General features: G+C 38.1%; 1 protein-coding gene across 2 annotated transcripts in view; it reads left to right on the forward strand.

Annotated features, from left to right (window-relative positions):
• The window catches only part of nfatc3a (nuclear factor of activated T cells 3a), a 78,946-nt gene that overhangs the window by 52,004 nt on the left and 4,817 nt on the right, over nucleotides 1-22,125 (forward strand). For both annotated transcript variants that reach the window (XM_079587377.1, XM_079587378.1), the window contains exons 4-9: nucleotides 623-822; nucleotides 1,925-2,097; nucleotides 2,181-2,321; nucleotides 10,193-10,248; nucleotides 10,553-10,679; nucleotides 13,421-14,437. In XM_079587377.1, coding sequence (XP_079443503.1) covers nucleotides 623-822; nucleotides 1,925-2,097; nucleotides 2,181-2,321; nucleotides 10,193-10,248; nucleotides 10,553-10,679; nucleotides 13,421-14,437 — 1,714 coding nt within the window. The remainder of the gene's footprint in view (nucleotides 1-622; nucleotides 823-1,924; nucleotides 2,098-2,180; nucleotides 2,322-10,192; nucleotides 10,249-10,552; nucleotides 10,680-13,420; nucleotides 14,438-22,125) is intronic.

A 22,125-nucleotide genomic window follows, 5' to 3' on the forward strand; every position in this document is an offset into this window, starting at 1 on the left:
CCTATTTCCATAAGTCTTGTTTATACTATTTCAGCAGCAAAAATTGAAAGTCTTTCATGGTTTTGTTTTTCTTTTCTCACCTTTTCTACCCACTCATTTATTTATTTTCCTTCAATTTGATTTTGGTGTTTTTTTTGTGGCTCGTGGCTCAAAAACTTGTTTTTATGTTCATGTCTGGATTTTAATTAGTCGTTACAGTGTGTTTTAGATTCGTCTTGGAAAAAGTGGGCTAACGTCTGATGTTAATGTGCATGGATGAGTATTTGGGAAGTAATTGCATATATACAGGGTCCTTCGGATGGAAATGCTTTGGGGTGGAAATGATTGTGATACAAATGGAGAATATTTGCCAGTTTGACCTGGTTGAATGTCCAGTGCCTTTAGATGAATAGATGAATACAGCCTGTAAAAAAATATAAGAGTTCGGCTATAAAGGGCTCAAGGGATGATGTAATTTTGCAGGCCAACCCGGAAGTTACCATCACCCTGATTCCCTCGACAAAAAGCACATAGGACTTTTCCATTGTCTTTTAAATTATTAAAGAAAATATACTGACTAACAAAAGTTGGTGAAAAATCACGAGTGGGGTCATTTAATAATTTCTTCACTTTTTTTTAACAGCTCGTTGGCTACAGTGAGAAGCCAGTGAACCTGCAGATGTTCATCGGGACAGCGGATGACCGTTATTTGAGGCCGCACGCATTCTACCAGGTTCACCGCATCACAGGAAAAACTGTCGCCACGGCAAGCCAGGAAATTGTCATCACCAGCACAAAGGTTCTCGAGATTCCTCTCCTTCCTGAAAACAATATGTCTGCCAGGTACCTGCCAGCACTTCTTCACTTCAACATCAACCTTGATTCTCTCTTAATCTCTCTCACACATACACATGCACATTTGTTTTTCTATTTTTCTATAGACTTTCCATTTGACATATTTTGCTTTTATTCTGGCCTAATAATGTTGTTTATCCCCTAACCTACCTATTGCTAAACCTAACCCTCACAAATTTTTTGTTTGCATTTTTATATTTTCATTATTTAGTACAGAATTATAAAGTTATTGTCTTTGTGGGGACCATTGGCTGCACCCCACAATGTAGGTGATTTTAGGTTTTATTATCCTTTGAAATTTGATATTCACAATGTAGTGAAATGCACACAAACTCTAGAAGCCATATTCACGATGACCTATGTTTTTTTCATACTGAAATAATATGTACTACACCTTTCTGCTTCTGATATTATTGGATTTGGATTAAAACATAATTTAGCCGGTTTAGTCTTAAACCATTAGAACACCTACCATACCGGTAAGTGGAGACATTTTCAAATAGTTGTCCTTCACAAGTAGAGCAAAACCTATACATCAACACTCTCATATACAACAGTTCAAAAGTTTGCGGTCAGTAAGATTTTCAGTTTTTTCTCTCTTAATCTCTTAAACTCATCAATAATATACATATATATTTAATCAGAAATACAGTAAAAACAGTAATATTGTAAAATATTATTCCAATTAAAATAGCTTTCTTTTTAATTACATTTTTTAAATGACAAAGCTGAATTTTCAGCAACAGTTACTCCAGTCCTAAGTGTCACATGATCCTTCAGAAATCATTCTAATATGCTTATATAGAAACTTCAAAAGCATGTATAACGTAATTTATGATTGAAAACACCAATAAACTCTTCCATTGTTTAATGAGTACAGCTTGAACTTTTATTTCTATGCCAGCTTTTAAAGTACAATTGAATTGGGTATGCAAATATACCCATTTGTTTGTTATCAGTCAATTATTAACTACATGAGAAGAGTATAAATGCAGAAAGTGACTTGAATTGATTAGAAGTCAAGCAACTTTGTTTAATACTATACATGGATACTCCTTCTTGACGTGCTTTCTTATGCTGTATTTTTCAGTATTGACTGTGCTGGAATCTTGAAGTTGAGGAACTCTGACATCGAGCTGAGAAAAGGAGAGACTGATATTGGACGAAAAAACACCCGTGTCCGCGTGGTGTTCCGGGTTCACATCCCACAACCTAATGGAAAAGTGGTCTCACTGCAGGCTGCTTCAATACCAGTGGAGTGCTGTACGTTTCCTACACAAACATATATTTAAGAAAATATTCTCTCTGTAAATTTGACTGTCTTATCTGTATTTGTGATTAAATAGCCCAACGCTCAGCACAGGAGTTACCTCAGGTGGAGAAGGCCAGTATTAGCAGCTTCCCAGTGAGTGGAGGAGAGGAAATGGTTATCACTGGCTCCAACTTCTTCCCTGAGTCAAAGGTCATTTTTCTGGAGAAAGGTCCAGGTACGAATACTCCTACCAATGAGGTTCAAGTGCTATTTTATATGGGAGTTTTAGCCACTTTTTCCTTTTTCTTCATGTAATGTTTTTGCTTTTTATAAGGCTCTCAGGGATACTTAATCAGTCCTTTTTATTTAATATTTTTTATTAATTAAAAAATGCATTTCCTTATATTCCCTTATATATTAAATAATTATTTCAGGGAAACAATTTACATAGTTACATAGCTATGCCAGTTTCATATCTCCCGAGTCTCTCTCTTCTTGCATACTTTTTCCTCACTTTATACAAGTCAAATCAATATTTCATACCCATTTTTTTATTTCGATTTTTTTATCTATTTATTTGGCAAGTAGCTCTGTACTAAACTGGATAATGTTCAGTCAGCAGGTCATTATATCAAAATTAACCCCTTTTAGAGTGATATTAGATCCCTCCACTTAGTATCGTTACTTGAGTTTGGCTAGTACTAATTCCTTTTAGCAGGTTGCTGCAAGCTCTGCAAGCACAGCTGATTATGCACTATTAATGTCTTCATCATTCACTGTGAGCAAATATTACTCCTCACCTGTCTTATCCTCAAGGGTCACAGTTATAACTGCACTAATCTCTGTCATAGTGAAACTAAACCAGCCTTATTGTTGAAAACATCAAGATCAGGTGGTTTATAGTTAAAGTATGTATAGCCTTGGGAAACTGGAGTGACGGGTAAAATGTGAGGGAGTGTCAATTTCTCACTTCTCATTTGAGAGTGGAATTCAACCCAGAGTGTTTTATCTTCACATTATCAGCATCTTGACCTCCCACGATTTCCCTTCTCCTCTGGGGACATTGTGTGTGTGTGTATATGTGTTAGTGCAGTTCAGCATGAACACACCTACACACACAAACACCACTGCACTCAAGCAAGCGTTCACTCCGTACACGCATAGACATAAACAGAAATGCACTATACACACTCCTACATCCACACACGCTCAACCCATAAACGCACACCATTGGTGCAAAGGCATTGTGCACAAATACATACCCTCATTACCTTATGCTTATAAACTTGCCTGTTTTTCCCTCCTTACTTTCTGTCGCTCTGTCCACACACACACATCGAGGCTATATTTATGGTTGGCGGTATAGTGGCATGACACTGATGTTCTGGAGCTCACCTGTAGTCCTCAGCATCTGCTGTAAGGATGATTCAGAAGTCAGCATGGTTGCTCTGGCTGTAGGCACACTGCTGATCGCTTGCTGGATCCAAGACAAAGCAACTAATAGCTTACTGAATGCCAGACAAACTCTGTGTGTTGTACCATATTAAGGACCTTTTTTTTCTTCTTATCTATAACTATTTATTGATTGCACTGAAGTCTGTGTATACAGTATAATGCATTTAAAACATATTCTTACATTGTGTATAATGTGTATAATAATATGCACACATGGTTTCATAAGTTGGTTCAAGCAAAGCTGTACATTTAAAAATCCTTACCTTTATATTGTTACACCTTTAAGGAGTGTAATACGTATATTGTGTTACAATGCCATCTGTACACAATTAACATAATACAGAATTTACCACTTTAATGTTTTTGTAAGGCTGCAGTCAGCTACTAATCAACTACCTAATTTGATTAATTAATCTGTTTCATAAAAAATTTGTTCAAATGACTGAACTAGTTTTAATTCAGGTAACCAAAATGTTTTACTAAGAAGAGCCAAAAATCTAACTTTATCGAGGGCCATGGGATGAAAGCAAAAGCTGCATTATATGCAACTATATTATTAATTTTATTATTAAAATGTACATTTCTCTTATATTCCAAACATTTCGATGCAAAATAAATGTTAAAAAGAAAAAGGAAAATTAGAAATGAAGATATGCTTTAATGGCATGTTTTTTTTATTTATTTTTTTACTTTTTTCCCCACCCACTTCTGACATGTCATGGTGGACCGAATAAAAGGTCATCATGGGCCAGCTTTTGCCATCTCTGCACAATATGCTTTAAAGGTCCCCTATTATGCTATTTTAAAGTTTCCTAATGTTGTTTTGGAGTCTCCTACAACAGGTTTACATGCATCAAAGGTCAAAAAAACGGTTTAATTTTCTCATAATATACATTTGCACATCACTAGATTTTCAATGATTCTCAAACGACTCGCCAGATAAATCAATCTCTCTAAATCCCTCCTTTCCGTGAGCTACTCTGCTCTGATTGGCCAGACAGCTCAGCCTGTTGTGATTGGTTTACCGCGTACAGTGCGCATCGAAAACAAAAACTCCCATTGCCATAACAACGTCAGCTCTGCGTGCATGAGGCTTCCTACACCGTAAAATAAACACAGTAACAAACAATGACGTCGATTTTACCATATCAATCTGAGCGTGAGTCCGATGATGAAACACTAGAAGAACTAGTTGTTAAACCCGAACCTCCATCGGAAGGACGACTCGAGCAGGACGTTTCTCAGTGATACACTACTCAGTTTGAGGTACATTATGAAATGTTGCAACTAATTCCTCAGCATTAGCTCAGCAAGTGCATGTCCATCAACAAACCGATTATTTTACTTACCGTATACCAATTTATTTACCAAGTATTTTTCTAATATATTGCGGTGAACATGTGGAAACTGTAGCAATAACAGTGCATGTATACATTAGCCGAGCTCTAGCATGACTGATGTAACATAAACAGTGGTAAAACAAATCTTGCTCCATGCTTAATCTTTCCTCAAAGTAGTGAGAACGACAATCTGCATTAATAGACACAGTTTTGTGTAATAGTGGCCCACAGCTGATCAGCAGAGGTATTTCAGAGGTACTCAAAACTAAGTATTTTGAACACCATCTTTCAAGAGCAAGTGGCTTGCGAATTCTGCATTGAACTCTGAGATTTGAGAAGTCGTCAGTAAAATAAAGGGAACACAGCAAAATTTTAGGATTATACTGCTGTAGTATCATGGTAAAGATGAATTTTAACCACTGATTCTTCACATGCTCGTCCTTGGGCAGTGAAAAAAAAAAACTGGCTTTACCTTCACAGTGTAGAGCACAGCATCTCCTCGACATAATGCTGTCCAGTATCCACAGGAATCAGCGGCAGTGTTCGGGGTTTCAAGTTTTCCCTGGTGTCTGCGCGCGCAATAAGTGGGCGGGCAATATGCTAATGTTTCGTGTTGACGTCACAACGAAACAGCTTATGACTCGTTTGAAAAACTATTAATTTCATTGACTCAGAGTCGACTCTTACTTTATATACAGTGCACTTTCAGATTTAAAACATTGCAGGATGTTTTCATTCACTTCGAGCTGTTACACACTACATGAAAGGTCATTTTCAAAAATCCATAATAGGGGCCCTTTAAAGTTGTAAACATGACAATCTAACACTCACATCTAATCACACAATGCACTGTTTTATCTAGTATAGTTTTTTTTTTTTTTTTTACTATTCATAACTGTCACACATACAACATTCTTTTATTAAAAGGTGTATTACAATGTGTCATTTATGCATTAAGAATATTTTTATAATGTCAGTACCAATAGCTGTCCAACATGTTGTCGTGTTGCGCTTGAGGTGACCTGAGTTTGAGTCCCGGCTTGCGGACATTTCCCGATTCTGTCCCCCCTCTCTCCCATTCGCTTCCTGTCAGTTCTCTGTACTGTCCTATCGCAATAAAGGCAAAAACGTAAAAAATAAATATATTAAGAAAATAATACCTTTTAAAGTGTTACCACAAGTGTTTTTAAAACTTAGTGAAATACAATGTGAAGTGAACACGGCCAAGAAATGAATTCGGGGTCAGATCAACCTGAAACCATCCTGATTTTTTAATGGTTTACTAAGGACTGAATAGTCAACTAGTCATTCAGGCAAACCACCGGAGTAGCAGTCCGTTTTCAATCTATTTAGTTTTGAATATCACTAGTTATGTCTGCCTGATAAGTGACTAAAGCTCAACTGTTGCTCTTTCTCTCCTATTTGACACATATGCCTACCATGTGGCCATCAGTCTGAAGCCTCAGCTTTTAGTTACTGTGCTTTCAAGAGGCTTTATTAGACAGACTTTTTGGGGTTAGACTGTCATAAGCCTCAGCAGCGCTCTGTCTGTATGGATTTTTGTTGAAATAGACTTTTTACACACTCAACAGAGCCTTCAGAGACTGCCTCTTTTTACTTCCTTCCTTCCTTCCTTCTTTATTTGTTTGTTTATTTATTTATTTTCTCTCAAACTCTATTACTCTTTATAACTAGCATAGTAGAACATAATTTTTCCCTGACTCTTTCCTGCATCATTTGTGTGCTCTTTTTGAAATTCTTTGATAAGCAACACTTCTCTTTTTCCATTTCCATCACTCATGGACGCACTCGTTTGTAAGTAATTAAACACAAGTTAGGACCTGCCTCAGATGAAGGCAATGAATGAAAGGCATTCTGGGAATACGAGTCTTGGCCTGCCGTGTGTGTGTGTGTGTGTGTGTGTGTGTGTGTGTGTGTGTGTGTGTGTGTGTGTGTGTGTGTGTGTGTGTGTGTGTGTGTGTGTGTGTGTGTGTGTGTGTGTGTGTGTGTGTGTGTGTGTGTGTGTGTGTGTGTGTGTGTGTGTGTGTGTGTGTGTGTGTGTGTGTGTGTGTGTGTGTGTGTGTGTGTGTGTGTGTGTGTGTGTGTGTGTGTGTGTGTGTGTGTGTGTGTGTGTGTTTCTAGTTTAGAGACAATGACACACTGACTCAATCAATAAGAGTTTACACATAAACACACAGGGCTGTACTAACCCAACAGACTGATTCAGAGAGACACCCTTTGGAACTTACCTATCCTCTAATTGGCTCCCTGTGAAGTGGCAACCCCTCTAGGCAATCTATATGGTGATTACCCATGCTTTTGTTGCATTGTATAAAAATGGAAAGTCCTGGGTTGCTTTAACAAGTAGGATGGAAATTTAGCTCTCACATCTGGCCTTTAGCAGCTCTGGGGGAAACGTTCATATCTTTTTGAGCAGGAGCTCATCAAGTAGTATCTGTGTGATTTGCAAGAATGTGTTCTGTAGTTGTGTTTGAAATCTTATATGTTGTTAAAGGAGCACTCAGTAATATAACACTGGTCTTGGACTTTATACCGACCTGGCAGCAAACTGTTGGTTACTGATGTCTAATACTGATGCCCTATTTGCAATAAGCCATTAAAAATATAACAAGTGAGATAAAATGAGTAGTATTGAGCTGGTCATGTTTTCTTAACATGGATGTGTTATCTAATGTGCGTGTACATAATTTTTAAATATATTTTTAAAAAGTATTATTCTTTTTTTTTTTTGTGTGTAAAACTTTTTAATAAGAAATTTACTCTGTGCACCCTTAAACTAATTTAGTATAGAGTGAAGTTTTTGTATTATTCATGGTAACATGCCACACATTGATGCAGTGTTCTTAAGAGCCGTCTGGTTAAGACTGAGACTTTTTTCGTTGCTCCAATAATAACCCATGCTGAATCTATAAGCAAAATGTTGTCTAAGATCTCTGGTTAAGAGTTGACCAAGTCTGGAATTCATAAAATGATATCCACAATTCACTCCAAAATATAGGGAGAAGTCTTTTTCGAGACTGGCACGGAGCCATCCATCTGAGAGACGTTCGTCCCTCGGGGCCACTCTAGCAGTAGGGAACAAAGCAGGACATATGAGAAGAAGGGGACTGATCATTTTTAGGTCTAAATTTGACACATTGTTTCTAATCGAATTTAATGATTATTGGATTATTGGTAGTTTCTAACGGAGCAGCCCATGTGGTGGTTCTGAGACTTTGTAACTTATTTTTGATTTGGTGAATGGATAGAAATGTAGAGAAGTAAACCAACCACAGAACTGGATAGCAGAAGTTGTATTGCCCTCGTATTCAGGAATAAAAATAAATTTTAAAGGATAGTTCATCCATAGTCTACAAATGATAGTACCGGTATTGGCCTTGATAAAAGTGTTTTTTCTTCCTAGAGTATGAGCTCCATATTTTGCTCTATCATACTATATGAGCCAAAAGTCTATTTATTGTATTCTATTTTTTTTCTATTTTGAATAAAGGTTCAATAAACTATAGAATTTGTTTTATTATTATTATTATTTCAGATATCAGACTTTACAGGGTTAACACCCTTTTCCCCCTATAGTCCTTAAACATTAATTCATTTGTTTTAGTTACAGTGACATAATATATATGGCAGATAATAAATAGTAAGGGCAATTGAGTTTTTTCTATGGAAAAAAAATCTGACCCAGGGAAGCTAACAAAAAAAAGTTTTTATAATTAATGAATCAGGAAATTATTATTGAAGAGTTACATTAACCATCTGTTTCAATTGAGACTAGTTTTCGCTTGCCAGCAGGAAATTTAATTCCACATAATGACACATAAAGGCTTTGTATGATTTTGCCAGAATTTTTTTTTGTGAGTTTGTTTATCACACTAGTAATAACAGAACAGCAGTGTTTCTGAGCTGAAGAATTAGGACAGCGAATGTGTGTTCTTGGAGTCTCGTTCCTGTTTGAACCTGCCCTCATGTGGGGCCCTCTCTGGTGTCCGGTGAATGTCAACATGTGCTGCTGTACTACTACTGCTGAAGTTAGAGGCGTCCAAGGTCATTCTCATATTAACAAAATGCCTTTTGACACAGAGGGGAGTTGAGACTCTACACAGTAACCTTGTGTAAACAGCAGTCTCTGGAGTGTAATGCACCAGGTGATAATGAAACTTCTCACTGTGGTATCTTCAGTCCTCAAACACTACACGTCTACCACTACATTACCCCTTTGAAAAAAATGTTGGGGGGGGGGGGGGTTAAGTTTTTTTAACTTATGTATTCCCAGTTTTTCAGACATTCTTGGGAGTATACTGCTGTTTGTCCCATGTTAGAGTCATGTCAAGCACAAACTTCAAAGCTGGAAATGTGTTTAAGTGTGTAAATCAGACCTGTGCCATGCAGTTAATGTAATTTATGATCCATGAAGTGACCGTTTTCCCTTCCAGGATCAGGATCAGTCTTAACCAGTCGGCTGGTCCCTTGGCCTTTATTTTCTGTCTGTAAGACATCTGCGCAGTTGATTAGCGTTGTGTCAAAGGAAAAATTAGATGACAGCATGTTTCCGAGAGATCCTGCGCCTCTCCGCGGGCAGCACGTGGAGGTGTTGTGCAATGAATAAATCTATTCTACGCATCTTGCAATGATTTAACAATAAATAAAGTTACTCCACACATCTCTCTTAGACTCTGACGGCCTTATAAAGGACATCATTACCTGTTAGGGGCCTAAGAGTCTTCTCTGTTCCTGTCAGCAAAGGGCAAACAGAGTAAGACTGATCTGATTTTCATTAAAGAGGCTCTTGAGTAGCCCACTGTGAAGAACTCACCCTGCTAATAAAGCTCCAGCTTTTCTAGCCCTCTTTCTTGGGAGTATTTTAATATAACATTTGTTTTCATGGTCAGGTCATTGCTGTACGCAGTCCCTGCTTATAGCTGACATTTTGATCTATTCGAGCAATTGAGTCTCTTTCCCTTTGTGGAAAAAGGCTTATCGTTTGCAAGCAAATTCAATTAATCATTTTATTATTCTAAAGGTAAGGCACAATTTTTCAAGCTTCTCACTGTGCAGGAGCACCTGTAGAAACATGCAGGAGTAAAGCTTCCTATTACTGATTAGCTATTTGTAACCTAGATCTTGAAAGTTTCAGAGGACTGCTGGAAGACATGGTGATGGTTGGGCAGTAATGATGAGAGGGTCAAGTTACCTAAATTTGAGGGGCAAATATTGGCACACAGTTCTTGTGTATGCTAGCTGACCTAATATGTTGTTTCTGTGTATGCAGCTAACGCTTTTCTTTCTTCAGATGGAAGACCGCAGTGGGAGGTGGAGGCGAAGATCATCAGAGAAAAGAGTCAAGGAGTAAGTGAATGCTTTCCTTTTTACATGTCTTTTCACAAAAAATATTTGCCAACAAAAGCACAGACATGTGTCTACATACCCTTTTTCAGTCTTTCGTTTCTGTCTTAAACATTTAGAAGACAGAGGGGAATTTCAGGTTTTAGTTCAGTTAAACACACTATAGATTTGAGGACATTGTAAAATGTAAAATGTAAAATGAACTATTTGAACTTTGTATTCTTCTGTGGATCAACTTTGAGAGGTTTGCCTCAGACATCCATGATGTGTTGTTTAGTAAAGTTATGTTTCATGTCTCCATCTGTAGTCAAGCATTGTGGTGGAGGTGCCTCCTTATCACAGTAAGACGGTCACTTCAGCTGTGCAGGTGCAGTTCTACGTGTGCAATGGCAAACGGAAAAGGAGTCAGTCACACCGCTTTACCTATCTGCCAGGTTTGTATTAGACAGCACATTACAACACTAGCTCAGAATATTACTCAACTATGTGCTGCTCTTAACTAAGCAATCTCATGTACTTTTATGGCCTCATAGAAAAGGATTTAGACTACCGTTTTAAAGTTTGGGGTTGGGAAGAGTTTTTTTAAATGCTTTTTTTTTTTAAAGACATCTCTTATGCTCACAAAGACTGCATATATTTGATCATACATACAGGAAAAAGTATCATTGTGATTTTTATATATATATATATATATATATATATATATATATATATATATATATATATATATATATATATATATGTATTAATTATTTTATTTAGTTTTAAAATGTAATTTATTCCATTGCTTCAGTCTTCAACACTTTTTCTGGATTCTAGATGACTGGAAAGTTCAAAAGAACAGCATTTATTTGAAATGGAAATCTTTTATACAAGAGTCAAACTCTTTACTGTCACTCATGGTCAAAATAATGTATTTTTACTGAATAAAAGTATTAATTTACTTCATAGATCCTAAATGCCTCACAGGTTCAGGTTGTATTTTACTCAGTACAGCACTGTTAAAAATTAGCTCAATATGTTTTTGTAATTGTGGTTACATTTTACAGTTAAAAAAAAGACAAAATAAAATTGATCAATTGGTACATCTTAGTATAAACAAGAAAAGGCAATATAAAAGTATATTGATTCATAATTTATGACAAATGCGACTTAATGTCCACATTACATTAAGCATTGGATTGTGTCTGAGTCTGGCCTTCATGCAAAATTGTTTTGTTGCTAACTTCACCTAACAGTAACAAGAATGGCACACATGTGGGTTTTCACAACATAGTCACCCGTTTGATCATGCCAGCGTTCCTCTGCACTGTGCACCAGTGTGGTTAGGGATGAGGTTGTTCCAGTAACAGTTGAGCACCTGGTAACCGCTCATGTAAAACACATAAAGAAAGAATCAGCATGATTTACATGTGGCAGGAGGCATGCAAATTTGGGGTACTCAAAAACTGGACCCCTTCAATGTCTTTGTCTTTCTGTTTTTCTCATTCTCATTAAATGCTCTCGTTCTGTTTCCATCTCCCGTTGGCTTCATATGTCTTAAGAGTCATATTCTGCAGAACTGCTTTGCATTTTGGAAGATTTTCCCTATGATAAGTCTGTTGAATCATGAGCTTGATGATTCACATGGCAATAATAATGTGTCTCACATGTTGAATTGACATGCATTACATCATCACATTATTAGCTCTGCTTTTGAAATTGATATTTATACATCTGATGGAATAGACCGACGTCCAGGGTGCAGTAAAAGGCGAAATCTAATTATGGCTTATAGAGTTTCTAATGAAGTGTAATTGTGTGTGGTTCTCATAGCTTTAAGCTGGTTTGGTATTAATTTCCCAAAGTGAGTCAAACCGAAAAACAGCGTTGGCGTAATTGAATCACACGTGAGCAACTTTTTTTTCTGTGTCTATCTCCAAGTTGCATGCTAACCTGTAAAAGAGATCGAGAAAGACAAAATGAGAGGGAGAGTGAGAGAGCGAGATAGGCCCAGCCTCCCGCCCACCCTCTCCGCTCCACAAAGCACCCACTCAAATTAGGGTTTCCTGTTTTCCACACTAACCCGCGTAGGGTTTCAGCCAATCAGACGACAGCACAGGCAGCCAATATTATGAACAGGCCACGGCGACTGTGGTTGCCATGGCATCAGCCCACTGAGAAAGTGGCATAGCAGGGGGAAGGGCTGAGGTGCTGTGTTGTTAGAGTAGAGCCAGACTTTTCATGGGTAATGAATAAGACGTCTGATGCAATGAGCAGAGATCTTAATCCAGATTTAAACATAATACAGTGTGAATGCTGTTGGGCCTACGAGGAAGTAGTTTGTAATCCACCTCATTGGATGTCTGAGGCTTCTTTGTTGGTTACAGACAAATCCACCAGCTTTGGTCCAAAATTCACCTGGAAATGTATGCTATTAGTTGAATTTATCAACTGAAACTAAGCTTTTTTTCAAGTGCATTGTAAATACACAAGGAGTAACACCAGACTCGAATGCATTCACACTCTCTCCCACACATGGTCACCACTTGCGCTTCATATCAGGAAACTACAGTTTTACTGCAGTAATGGCCTTGCAGCAGCGTATGGGCTGTGAACTGGATTTTGGTTCCCATTTGAAGCTATGCTGGAGGGCAGACAGCATTCTTAAGTTCCCAAATTCAGCACTGGTTTACATGGCACTTAAGCAGGCAACATATGCTCTCGCAGAATCCACAGCAAGTAAAAATATCCCCCACTCATGCGGGCCAGGGAAATGGCAGATCGGGAAATGGGTTACTGAAGACTGTGTTACTATTACTCATTGTGTGCACATTTAGGAGAGGAGAGGCGAGTTTAATGGAAATATTGGATCATAATGAAATATGTGCAATTTTTATACTGAGCATAGTTCTTTAACATATGTTTGTAATATAATGTTGCTGTCAGTTTGATCAGAGATGGGAAATTTTTATAATTGAAAATACATTGCCAAAATAATTATCAATATAATTATTAAGATGATCAAGTATTTTTTTAACTCTCTCTCTCTCTCTCTCTCTCTCTCTCTCTCTCTCTCTCTCTCTCTCTCTCTCTCTCTCTCTCTCTCTCTCTCTCTCTCTCTCTCTCTCTCTCTCTCCCCCCCCCTCTCTCTCTCCCCCTCTCTCTCCCTCTCTCCATCTCTCCATCCTTCCAGTCCTGGTCAAGCAGGAACATAGGGATGATCTGGACTCCCATGCTGTGCCGCCCATGTCTATGCCTCTGGTCCATGCTGCCAGTTTGGTCTGCGCTCAGCCGCTGTCCTCCCCAGAGCACTCCCACCCACCAGACGGCCTTCTGTCTAGCTCCCCACGTGGCCTGGCTACAGGCCTGCACCCACTCCAGGCCCCCTGCGCCCCAATGGGCTCCCCAACTCTTCCCCACCTGCCCCATCTTCAGGCTCAAGGGCTGAATGCGTCTCCCGAATGCCAGATGCCCTTCCACCCTGGCCCTTCTGCCACTGTCAGGCCATCTTACCCACCCATACAGCACAACATGTCCTTCAACGGCCAGCACAGTCTTCCTATGACTGCGGGCTCCGCACAGCCCTACGAGAGGATGCCGTTCCAGGCCGATCCGTCCGGGTGTCACAGCCTGGGTTTGGGGATGGTGTATGGCCCGGCTTCTTCAACACCCACCTCTGGAGTGCCGCCAGGGTCTGGCCCCAGCCTCAGCCATGCAGCCTGTACAGGTAGCAACCAGGTCATGGCCCACTCTGCCCCTCACCTTCACTCTCTAGGCTACCACTGCCCCACTCCAGGGCAGGTCCCATCACCCACCCACACGCTGGGACAGCAGGTCCCACAGCTGCAGCGTCCAATGGTTTACCATCCAGCCGGGCAGCGGTCTGCCTCCTGCCCCACACCCTCCAGTGCTCCCTCTCGTATGGTGCCATCTCCCCACTCTGGGCCCTCGTCCCCCCAGATCCATTCCCTCCCCTACCATTCACCTACCTCCCCGTCTCCTACATCCAGCAGCCCCTTGGGGCCCATGGCGCTCTCTGGACAGCCTTCCCCACAGGCTAGCAGCCCTGTTTTGGCTGGGTTGTCCCCTTCAGGTCCTTTGGTGCACCCCCTGACCCAACAGGAAGAGAGGCTGAACATCAAACAGGAGCCAGAAGATAAAGAGCCCACTTTCCGTACCATTGGCTTGCAGGACATTACGCTTGACGATGGTGAGTCTTTGCACTTTGTTAAACAGTGTCTTTTCATCTTATGACACTTGATAACATTTGAATGTGCCTGATCACGTCCACATTTAGCCCCATTGGCCACCACAACTTCCGGTGCAGCACAGTGTATGGAAGTTGTGAGAAAATTAAACCTTCAGGAATTGTCCCACAACAAGACAAAGCAATTGAATATTGATATGATATCATCACCTTTAGACTAAAGATATTTAAAGCTTCTAAAACTCATAACCAAAATGTGGTTTTAATATAATATAAAATGTTATGTTTAGTACAGTTAAAAATAAGTATTATACTATATTATAATATAATTCATTGTGATTGACATTTATTAAAAATATGACAGAAAGAGTTCAATATTACCAGTTTGCTGGGGGAGACTACTATACCGTAAGATTGCTTAGCTCTGAGTTTTTAGAGGAAATATATAGACACTTGGTATGTATAGTGTCCATTGACTTTTGACTGGGCCACTCCAGGTTGCATTTGATTTAGCTATGATGACTAAAACTACAATGCATGAGTCCCACCAGCAGGCATGTCTGTTTTCCTCCCTTCGTGATAGTTTATGTAGTACTCACTGAAATATTTTTCCTTTTATTCACTTTATTCATATATGATATTTATAGAGAATGACAGGTACTTGCAACAATTTAATCAGTCGACTAGAGCAGGGGTTCCCAAACTTTTCCATGACAAGGCCCCCCAAATACCACTTGGTTCTGGCCAAGGCCCCCCTTTTGCAGGATGTATTATTGAACCCATCGACAATACTACTGCAAATGTAGAAAAAAAACATCTGTGAACATCAGATTATGTGATGGTGTTTGATACCAGCCAATCAGAAAGAGTATAGAGATGCACCGATTACAATTTTCTAGGCCGATTCCGATTTTTCATTGAGTTTGACCTGCCGATACAGATTTTAGCCGATTCAATTTCATTTTTCTAACAACTTTACAGCACACACATTTATTTTCTATATTTTTTTATTATAAAACACCATATACTTTTACCCAAACTGAATAATAAAAGTTTAAATGGGTAAATTTTCTATAAATATTTTTGAGTCTTCATTTTATTTTCTGACATAGCTTACTCCAGTTCTTGTTAAAACACACTAGACGGACAAAATAAATATGATTTCACACAAAAAGTGCCTAAAATGCACATTATTTGCATATTAAAAGTGTGCTTTCATTTTAATTGAGCGTGAGCAGCGCAGCGAAACCCGCGCTTCACTGCTGCTCACGCTCCTGCTCGCGGTGTGAATGCACTCTTTGATTAACATGCACGGTGGAAAAAATACACGCCGCTCGCGCTTGCGGTCTGAAACGGCCGTAATTCACAAGGTTTCCTACATGTGCGTTCCGTGTGCACGTGTGATGGTGATGTTGCGCGATGTTAATCATGCGGCGCCCGAGTGCATTTGACCGGCATAAAATCGGCTAATCTCTAAAAGATTAGCATTAAAAGTATAATTTTCAGATAGGTTATGCGACAAATTCTTATAATGCTATTTTATAGGGCTGTAAACGATTAATCGCGATTAATCGAATCCAAAATAAAAGTTTGTGTTTACATAATATATGTGTGTGTTTTGTGTATAATTATTTTGTATATATAAATACACACACATGCATGTATATATTTAAGAAAAATGTGTTATTTATATATAAAATAGTTATATTTAGATAAAAATATATATGCAGTATATAAATGCAAATATTCCTCAAATATATACATGCATGTGTATGTATTTATATATACAAAATAATTATACACAACACACACACATATATTATGTAAACACAAACTTTTATTTTGGATTCGATTAATTGCGATTAATCGATTCTCATAATAATATAAAACATTTTCACGTTTTTTTTTTTTTCTTTTCTTTTTCTTTTTACTTGCTTCTGGGCCCTGGGCCCCCACTTTGAAAACCCCGGGACTATAGTGTGAATGTGATACTTTAAGGGTAAATAAATATGTGTGAATCTGTGCAGTAGTAGCTTATTCATAACAGGAACTAGTTAATGCTTCATTTACTAAAATGAATTTGCATGCACAAGTTGCCTGGGACATTAGAGTGGTTGGCAGGTCCCAGATCTTAAGATTGTCATGGCATAGGGCGGATTCATTACACTGTTAATCCTTTTTAGCCTTAAAATTCCTTCAAAAATCATTCTATGATGATTTGGTACTCACAAAAAAATTTCTTATTATCAGTTAAAAACCGTGCTGCTAAATATTTTTTGTGAAAACTGTGATACATTTTTTTTAGGATTAATTGATCAGTTTCAAACGAGCAGCGTGTTTTGTTTTGTAACAATATAAATGTCTTTCCTGTCACTTTTGATCAATTTAATGTGTCCTTGCTGTATTAATTGTGTATATATAAGAATAGTAATAATAATAATAATAATAATTCATTACATTTATATAGCGCTTTTTCTGAGACCTCAAAGCGCTATACATAGAAGGGGGGGAATCTCCTCAACCACCACCAATGTGCAGCATCCACTTGGATGATGCGACGGCAGCCATATTGTGCCAGAACGCACACCACACACCAGCTTACTGGTGGAGAGGAGACAGTGATGAAGCCAATCAGTATATTGTGTATATAACCATTTTTATTTATTTTTATTATTTTCCCGTCTCAATTACATGCACATTATGAGTTAATGACAGCATGAACAATAGAATACTACTAAAATGTTTATTGTTTTTGTGACTTTTAAAAAAGTTAGTTTTCAGTTTTTGTACTGTGCGGAATACAGTGGCTACGTCCGGAATGGAATACTTTGGTACGGCTTAGAGTGAGAGAGCTTGACCTCAGCTTCTGTGTTTATATGGATATTATTTTGCTGATGGTGTTTATTTGAGAAGTACAGACAACAGACCACAATGGATTCCTTATTCAAAACTCAGCAATTTACTACTGAAAATTAGTTTGCTGTGTATGCTGTATTACACTTAAACCTGGTGCATCAATCATAGTAGATTATTTGTTTCATGGATTACTGATGAGAGTTCAGGCTAATGCTGTTCATCAGCACAGATTCCAGCAATGTCATCATGTTTGTAAGATAGATACCATTCCTGGACCAGAATTTGATCACGGGGAGTCACTTCTGCTTTCTGGCATTCTTCAGTTACATATTCAAATGTGCAGTCAGACAGAGTTAATAAACAGCTTGAGTCACTCAAATTAGACAAGTGTGTGTGTGTAGTGAAGTGTGGGTCCAGAAGGATCCAGCATTTGTAATTAAAACACACACACACAGTTCACACACTTGGCCAGCCACATACTAATTCACAGATGTGCACTCATACACGCTCAGTATTTCAAAGTAGGTATGCTCAGCCACACAACATTTCCTCACTGCCAACATGTTGCTCACGTATACTGTAACATTAGATGTCCTCATGCAGTCAGTGTGCGAGATGGGATGAAGTTGAGCCTTTTTTTAAAGTGAAATTTTGAACTGATTCCACCAGAGACTGTATCCTCCCTAAAGCACACACTATAAATAGGGTCTGTGTCATTCTGACTGAAGCTCTTGAGCACTGTCGAGTTGTTAAGGAGGTCAGAAATGAACTGCAAATAGAACCGAACACAGCTCCACTCACTGACATAAACCTTCTTTCACGTCAACATACAGCTACCACTGTAACTGAAATGTACAGCATGTTTTGCTAAAGCATAACGCTTGGCCTATTTGAATAAACTGCAAATTTATAAACCCTATTTAGAAAAATGCAAATAAATTTGAAAAATCTCAAATGGCATTTATTTATTTACCACATCCCATATATTGATATGTATCATGTCATAATTATGATTGTTTATTGGATTCAAGTATAAACTCAACGTTTACATTTTTCTTGTCTCGTGTCTGTTCTTAAGAGTGATGCATCATCTTTTTATGGTTAACTGTAAGCGCTCTGCAGCTGGCTGAGAGTTTCACTAGATTTAAATGTAAGTTTATGTATCAGTCAGACTCTGCAGTTCTTAATCACACTTTCCTGGCACTTTTATGGCCCCAGATACTTTAGTTCCATTTGATGAATCACTTTTCAGCAGAATTCAGTGGCTGTCACTCTGTCAGCGGCAGTGCATTCTGGGAGTTGTGTGATTTCTGTGATTGTTTAAAACCTGGTGTTTATTTACAAATCGCACCGACTTTCATTTCCAAAGCTGTTTTGATACTGGTTAGACTGGTTTTAATAGTGCTTACTAGCAGATTGTGGTAGGCGGGAATCCCACCTGATATTCCGGTCCTATTGTTTTTATTCCAGGTCTGCATGGAGCCAGTGCTACAACTGTATGGATTAAAGTTGATTTATATAGAAAGCTAATATTAAAGTGCTGGAACTGTTTGGGGTTTTTCATGGACGAATAAGAATCGTTTGTATGGCGGTGTGTGTTTGTGTGTGTGAACAGATGGCACAGGTGATGTCAAAGACTCTTTGCAGGTGGTGTTGGGGAGGGGCTACAGACAGACTGACAGATGGATGACAAAAAAGCAGGGAATTGACACAAACGCACACACTCTCAAACAGAAAGGTCATAGAAGGAATATAATATAGTTATTAAAAGAGTATTGTAATTTGAGCAGTCTACTATTAGTACCACTGCATTTATCTCTCAACATGATATCCGTGATTAAATGTAGACTGCTTATGTGCTGAGGAGGCCAGCCCGTATGTGTGTGTGTCCGTGTTAGGCGAGCATAAGGAGTTGGGTGCCATATTTTCCCTGATGAGTTTGGATTAGTTCCCTCATGCTGAACAGAAGGAGCAGTGTGTGTCAGTACTTACTCTAGTCTTAGTCACTTCTCTTTTCTCTTGCCTCATCTCTTCTCTCCTCTCTTTTTAATGTCAATTGTATTTAATTAATGTCCTCCCAGAGGTCTGCGTTTGAGATGTGTACGCAGGAGTGTTCTTGTGCTGCTTTGTTCTCGTGGACGTCTGTGTGCAGCTGCCACCCCGGCATGAGTGCACTGATCTGGGTTAATAATAGGCAAAGGCCTGCTGTCTTCGGGTCCCGTATCCCTGTCGTACTGTATACACACACAAAGCCAGAGCTAATATCTCAGTGTCAGTCTGTTCCGCCATTGGATGAGAGTTAGTTTTAACGTGGAATTTACTAAAGTAACAATAATCAGTTGTTCTGAACTGCTCCTTATAACGTATATCCTCATATTATGTGCTGCCCTCATCTGTTACTTGTGTCTGTTTCCCTCTTTCCGTTTGTGGGTACGGAAACTTCATTGTGCAACATATCCCAGGTCTGTAGTTTTAAGCCAGTGGTAAATGACTGTCAAATTAATAGCACAACTCCTCTCATCTCTGGGGGAAAATGAGAGTGTGGAAGGGAAAAAACAGAGCTCTGGGCCCAATACAGCTCGTTAAACACAATCAGAGAACTCTTCTGAATCCAGTGGAAACCTGGTTTCGTGTCATCTTTCCGTACAATTACAGTTTCAGGAGCACAATTTTGAGGTCTTGGCAGAGGCGTGCAGCGGCATTATGGTCGGTCCAGTTTGCAATGCTGTGGTGTTTGGCTGCAGAGATGTGGCATGGTGCAAAGATCCTTGGGAATTGATGTGACAAGGGTGCGCTCCCTGACTAGGAAACTCCAAGTCAGACTTATTAATTCTCTTGCAAAACATTTTCACATTATTTAGTGCCCTACGATTTCCGCGATGTGGAAAACACGGACGGAATTCCAGTCATAAAAACTTAATTTACTGTATAATGCGAAATTTAATGGAATTTGTCACATTTTTGATGAATTAATTAAAAGGCAGGGCAGTACACTTAAATCAAATTGCAATATAGACTGTCTGTGAATATTAAACTGCAAAAAGACTATTTAAATACGAATCCTAAATGTTCTGCGTGTCTCTGTGTGGATGAATGGAGCAGACGCGTGGTTTCATTTACCCCACACACACATACACTGAAGTATGTGTGACGCTCGTGGTGTTTACAGCCTCTGCCACTACATGAATGCATGAACTTCAGCTCCAGAGCCACTCTGAGAGTCACTTCATGAGCATTTTACCATTTCATTTCATTTGAAAACTATCAACATATATCATAAACACACAAACTCAAAGGTCTTCACGGCAACCCATCAAAATAAAATTTGTTTAATTTCATATGATTAAAAGCTAAATTAAATAAATGTTTTATGCCAACATTTGATTGCCAGAAAAATTTAAATACACAAGACAAAATTTATGAAAAAAAAAAACATTTCATAGAAATAGAAAAATGTAAAAAAATAAATAATAATAATAATATTTGTTATTAATATTAGTTTTTATATTCAATTAGTTAGACATGCTTTTTGATTATTAAAATTTAATTCAACCCTTAAAATGGAATCCAGAAAACCTTGAAACAGAAAACATAGAATTTGGCAAAGATAAAACGAAATTTGAAAAGAAAAAGACACCGTATTACATGCTGGGGCCCTAAACAATTATTTTTATTTTGTTAAACTTTTAGTAAATTGATGTTAAATTGTATAAGTTCTATGATTTCAATAAATTAGACATTTAACAGAATTTTTGAAAAAATAAAACCGATTTCATAGTAAATCATAACTTATTATGTGTATATTTTGAATGGGTAATAAAACGTTCTTTCTGTTTTATCTTTTTTTTTGTGCTATTGTTTTTTTCACCCACAATTAAAATGAATTGAATTTTTTGTCTTCTGTGTAGCAAAAAGGTATTTTGAAGAATGTTTGTAACCTAACAGTTTTAATGCCTTTAAAAAAAAAAAACATTTTTCAAAAATCTTCTTTTATGTCACACAGAAGAAAGAACAGGTAAATAAATAATGGATTTTAAATATTGGATACAGGTTTTGAAATGGCACGAGGGTGCCAAAATTGTGAATTAAAATGTTTGGGTCTTCAAAAAGTTAAGTTTGATATTGTTACACTGTTAATATTGTTGATAAATTGCTCTTTGATAAATTCAATCTTTTCTCGTTTATAAGTTGATTTGGATAAGTGTCTGCTAAATGGTTAAATGTATTAGATAATTCTGTTTTGAATGGCATAATTTGAAATTTGCATTGTTTTGTTTGCAACTTTGCTCCACTGTGCATCTCTAAATTACTGATTCAAAGTTCCTTTATGAATCTAGTTATAGAAAGAAAATGTGTATTTGGGCAGAGGAGGGAGGCCAGAATAATTATGGAAAGGAGTGCAGCATGTGGCTCTATGCACTTTGTGCTTTTATTGTATCATCTTAGTTATAAGAATGTGCTCCTCCCGAACATTCATGAGAAACATTTTGTTTTATTCACCTGGGCTAATCTACTCATTTGAAGAGCTCCTTCTAAGTATTTGTTTATTTATTTTCCATAATTGAAAAGCACATTAAAACTCAACAATCGGCTTGAGTTTTTTACGGCACCTACACTGCTATGCAGTTTTTCTACGTTGTGCTGATCATTAAAACGAGTGACTAATCATGTAAAACATGTTAAAGAGGTCGCTGAAGCCTCTGGTCAAAGAAAAGGGGAGTGAATCACGGGCTGACTGTTTAAATGGGGAATCCACAATATGATTCACAGATCAAACTAACTGTTCCCTTGTGCTCTCTCAGCCACCGTTTGCTTCTCGTACTTGCACTCCCTTT

The sequence above is a fragment of the Phoxinus phoxinus genome, assembly GCF_949152265.1.
Source record: "Phoxinus phoxinus genome assembly, chromosome: 2".
NCBI classification, from domain to species: domain Eukaryota; kingdom Metazoa; phylum Chordata; class Actinopteri; order Cypriniformes; family Leuciscidae; genus Phoxinus; species Phoxinus phoxinus.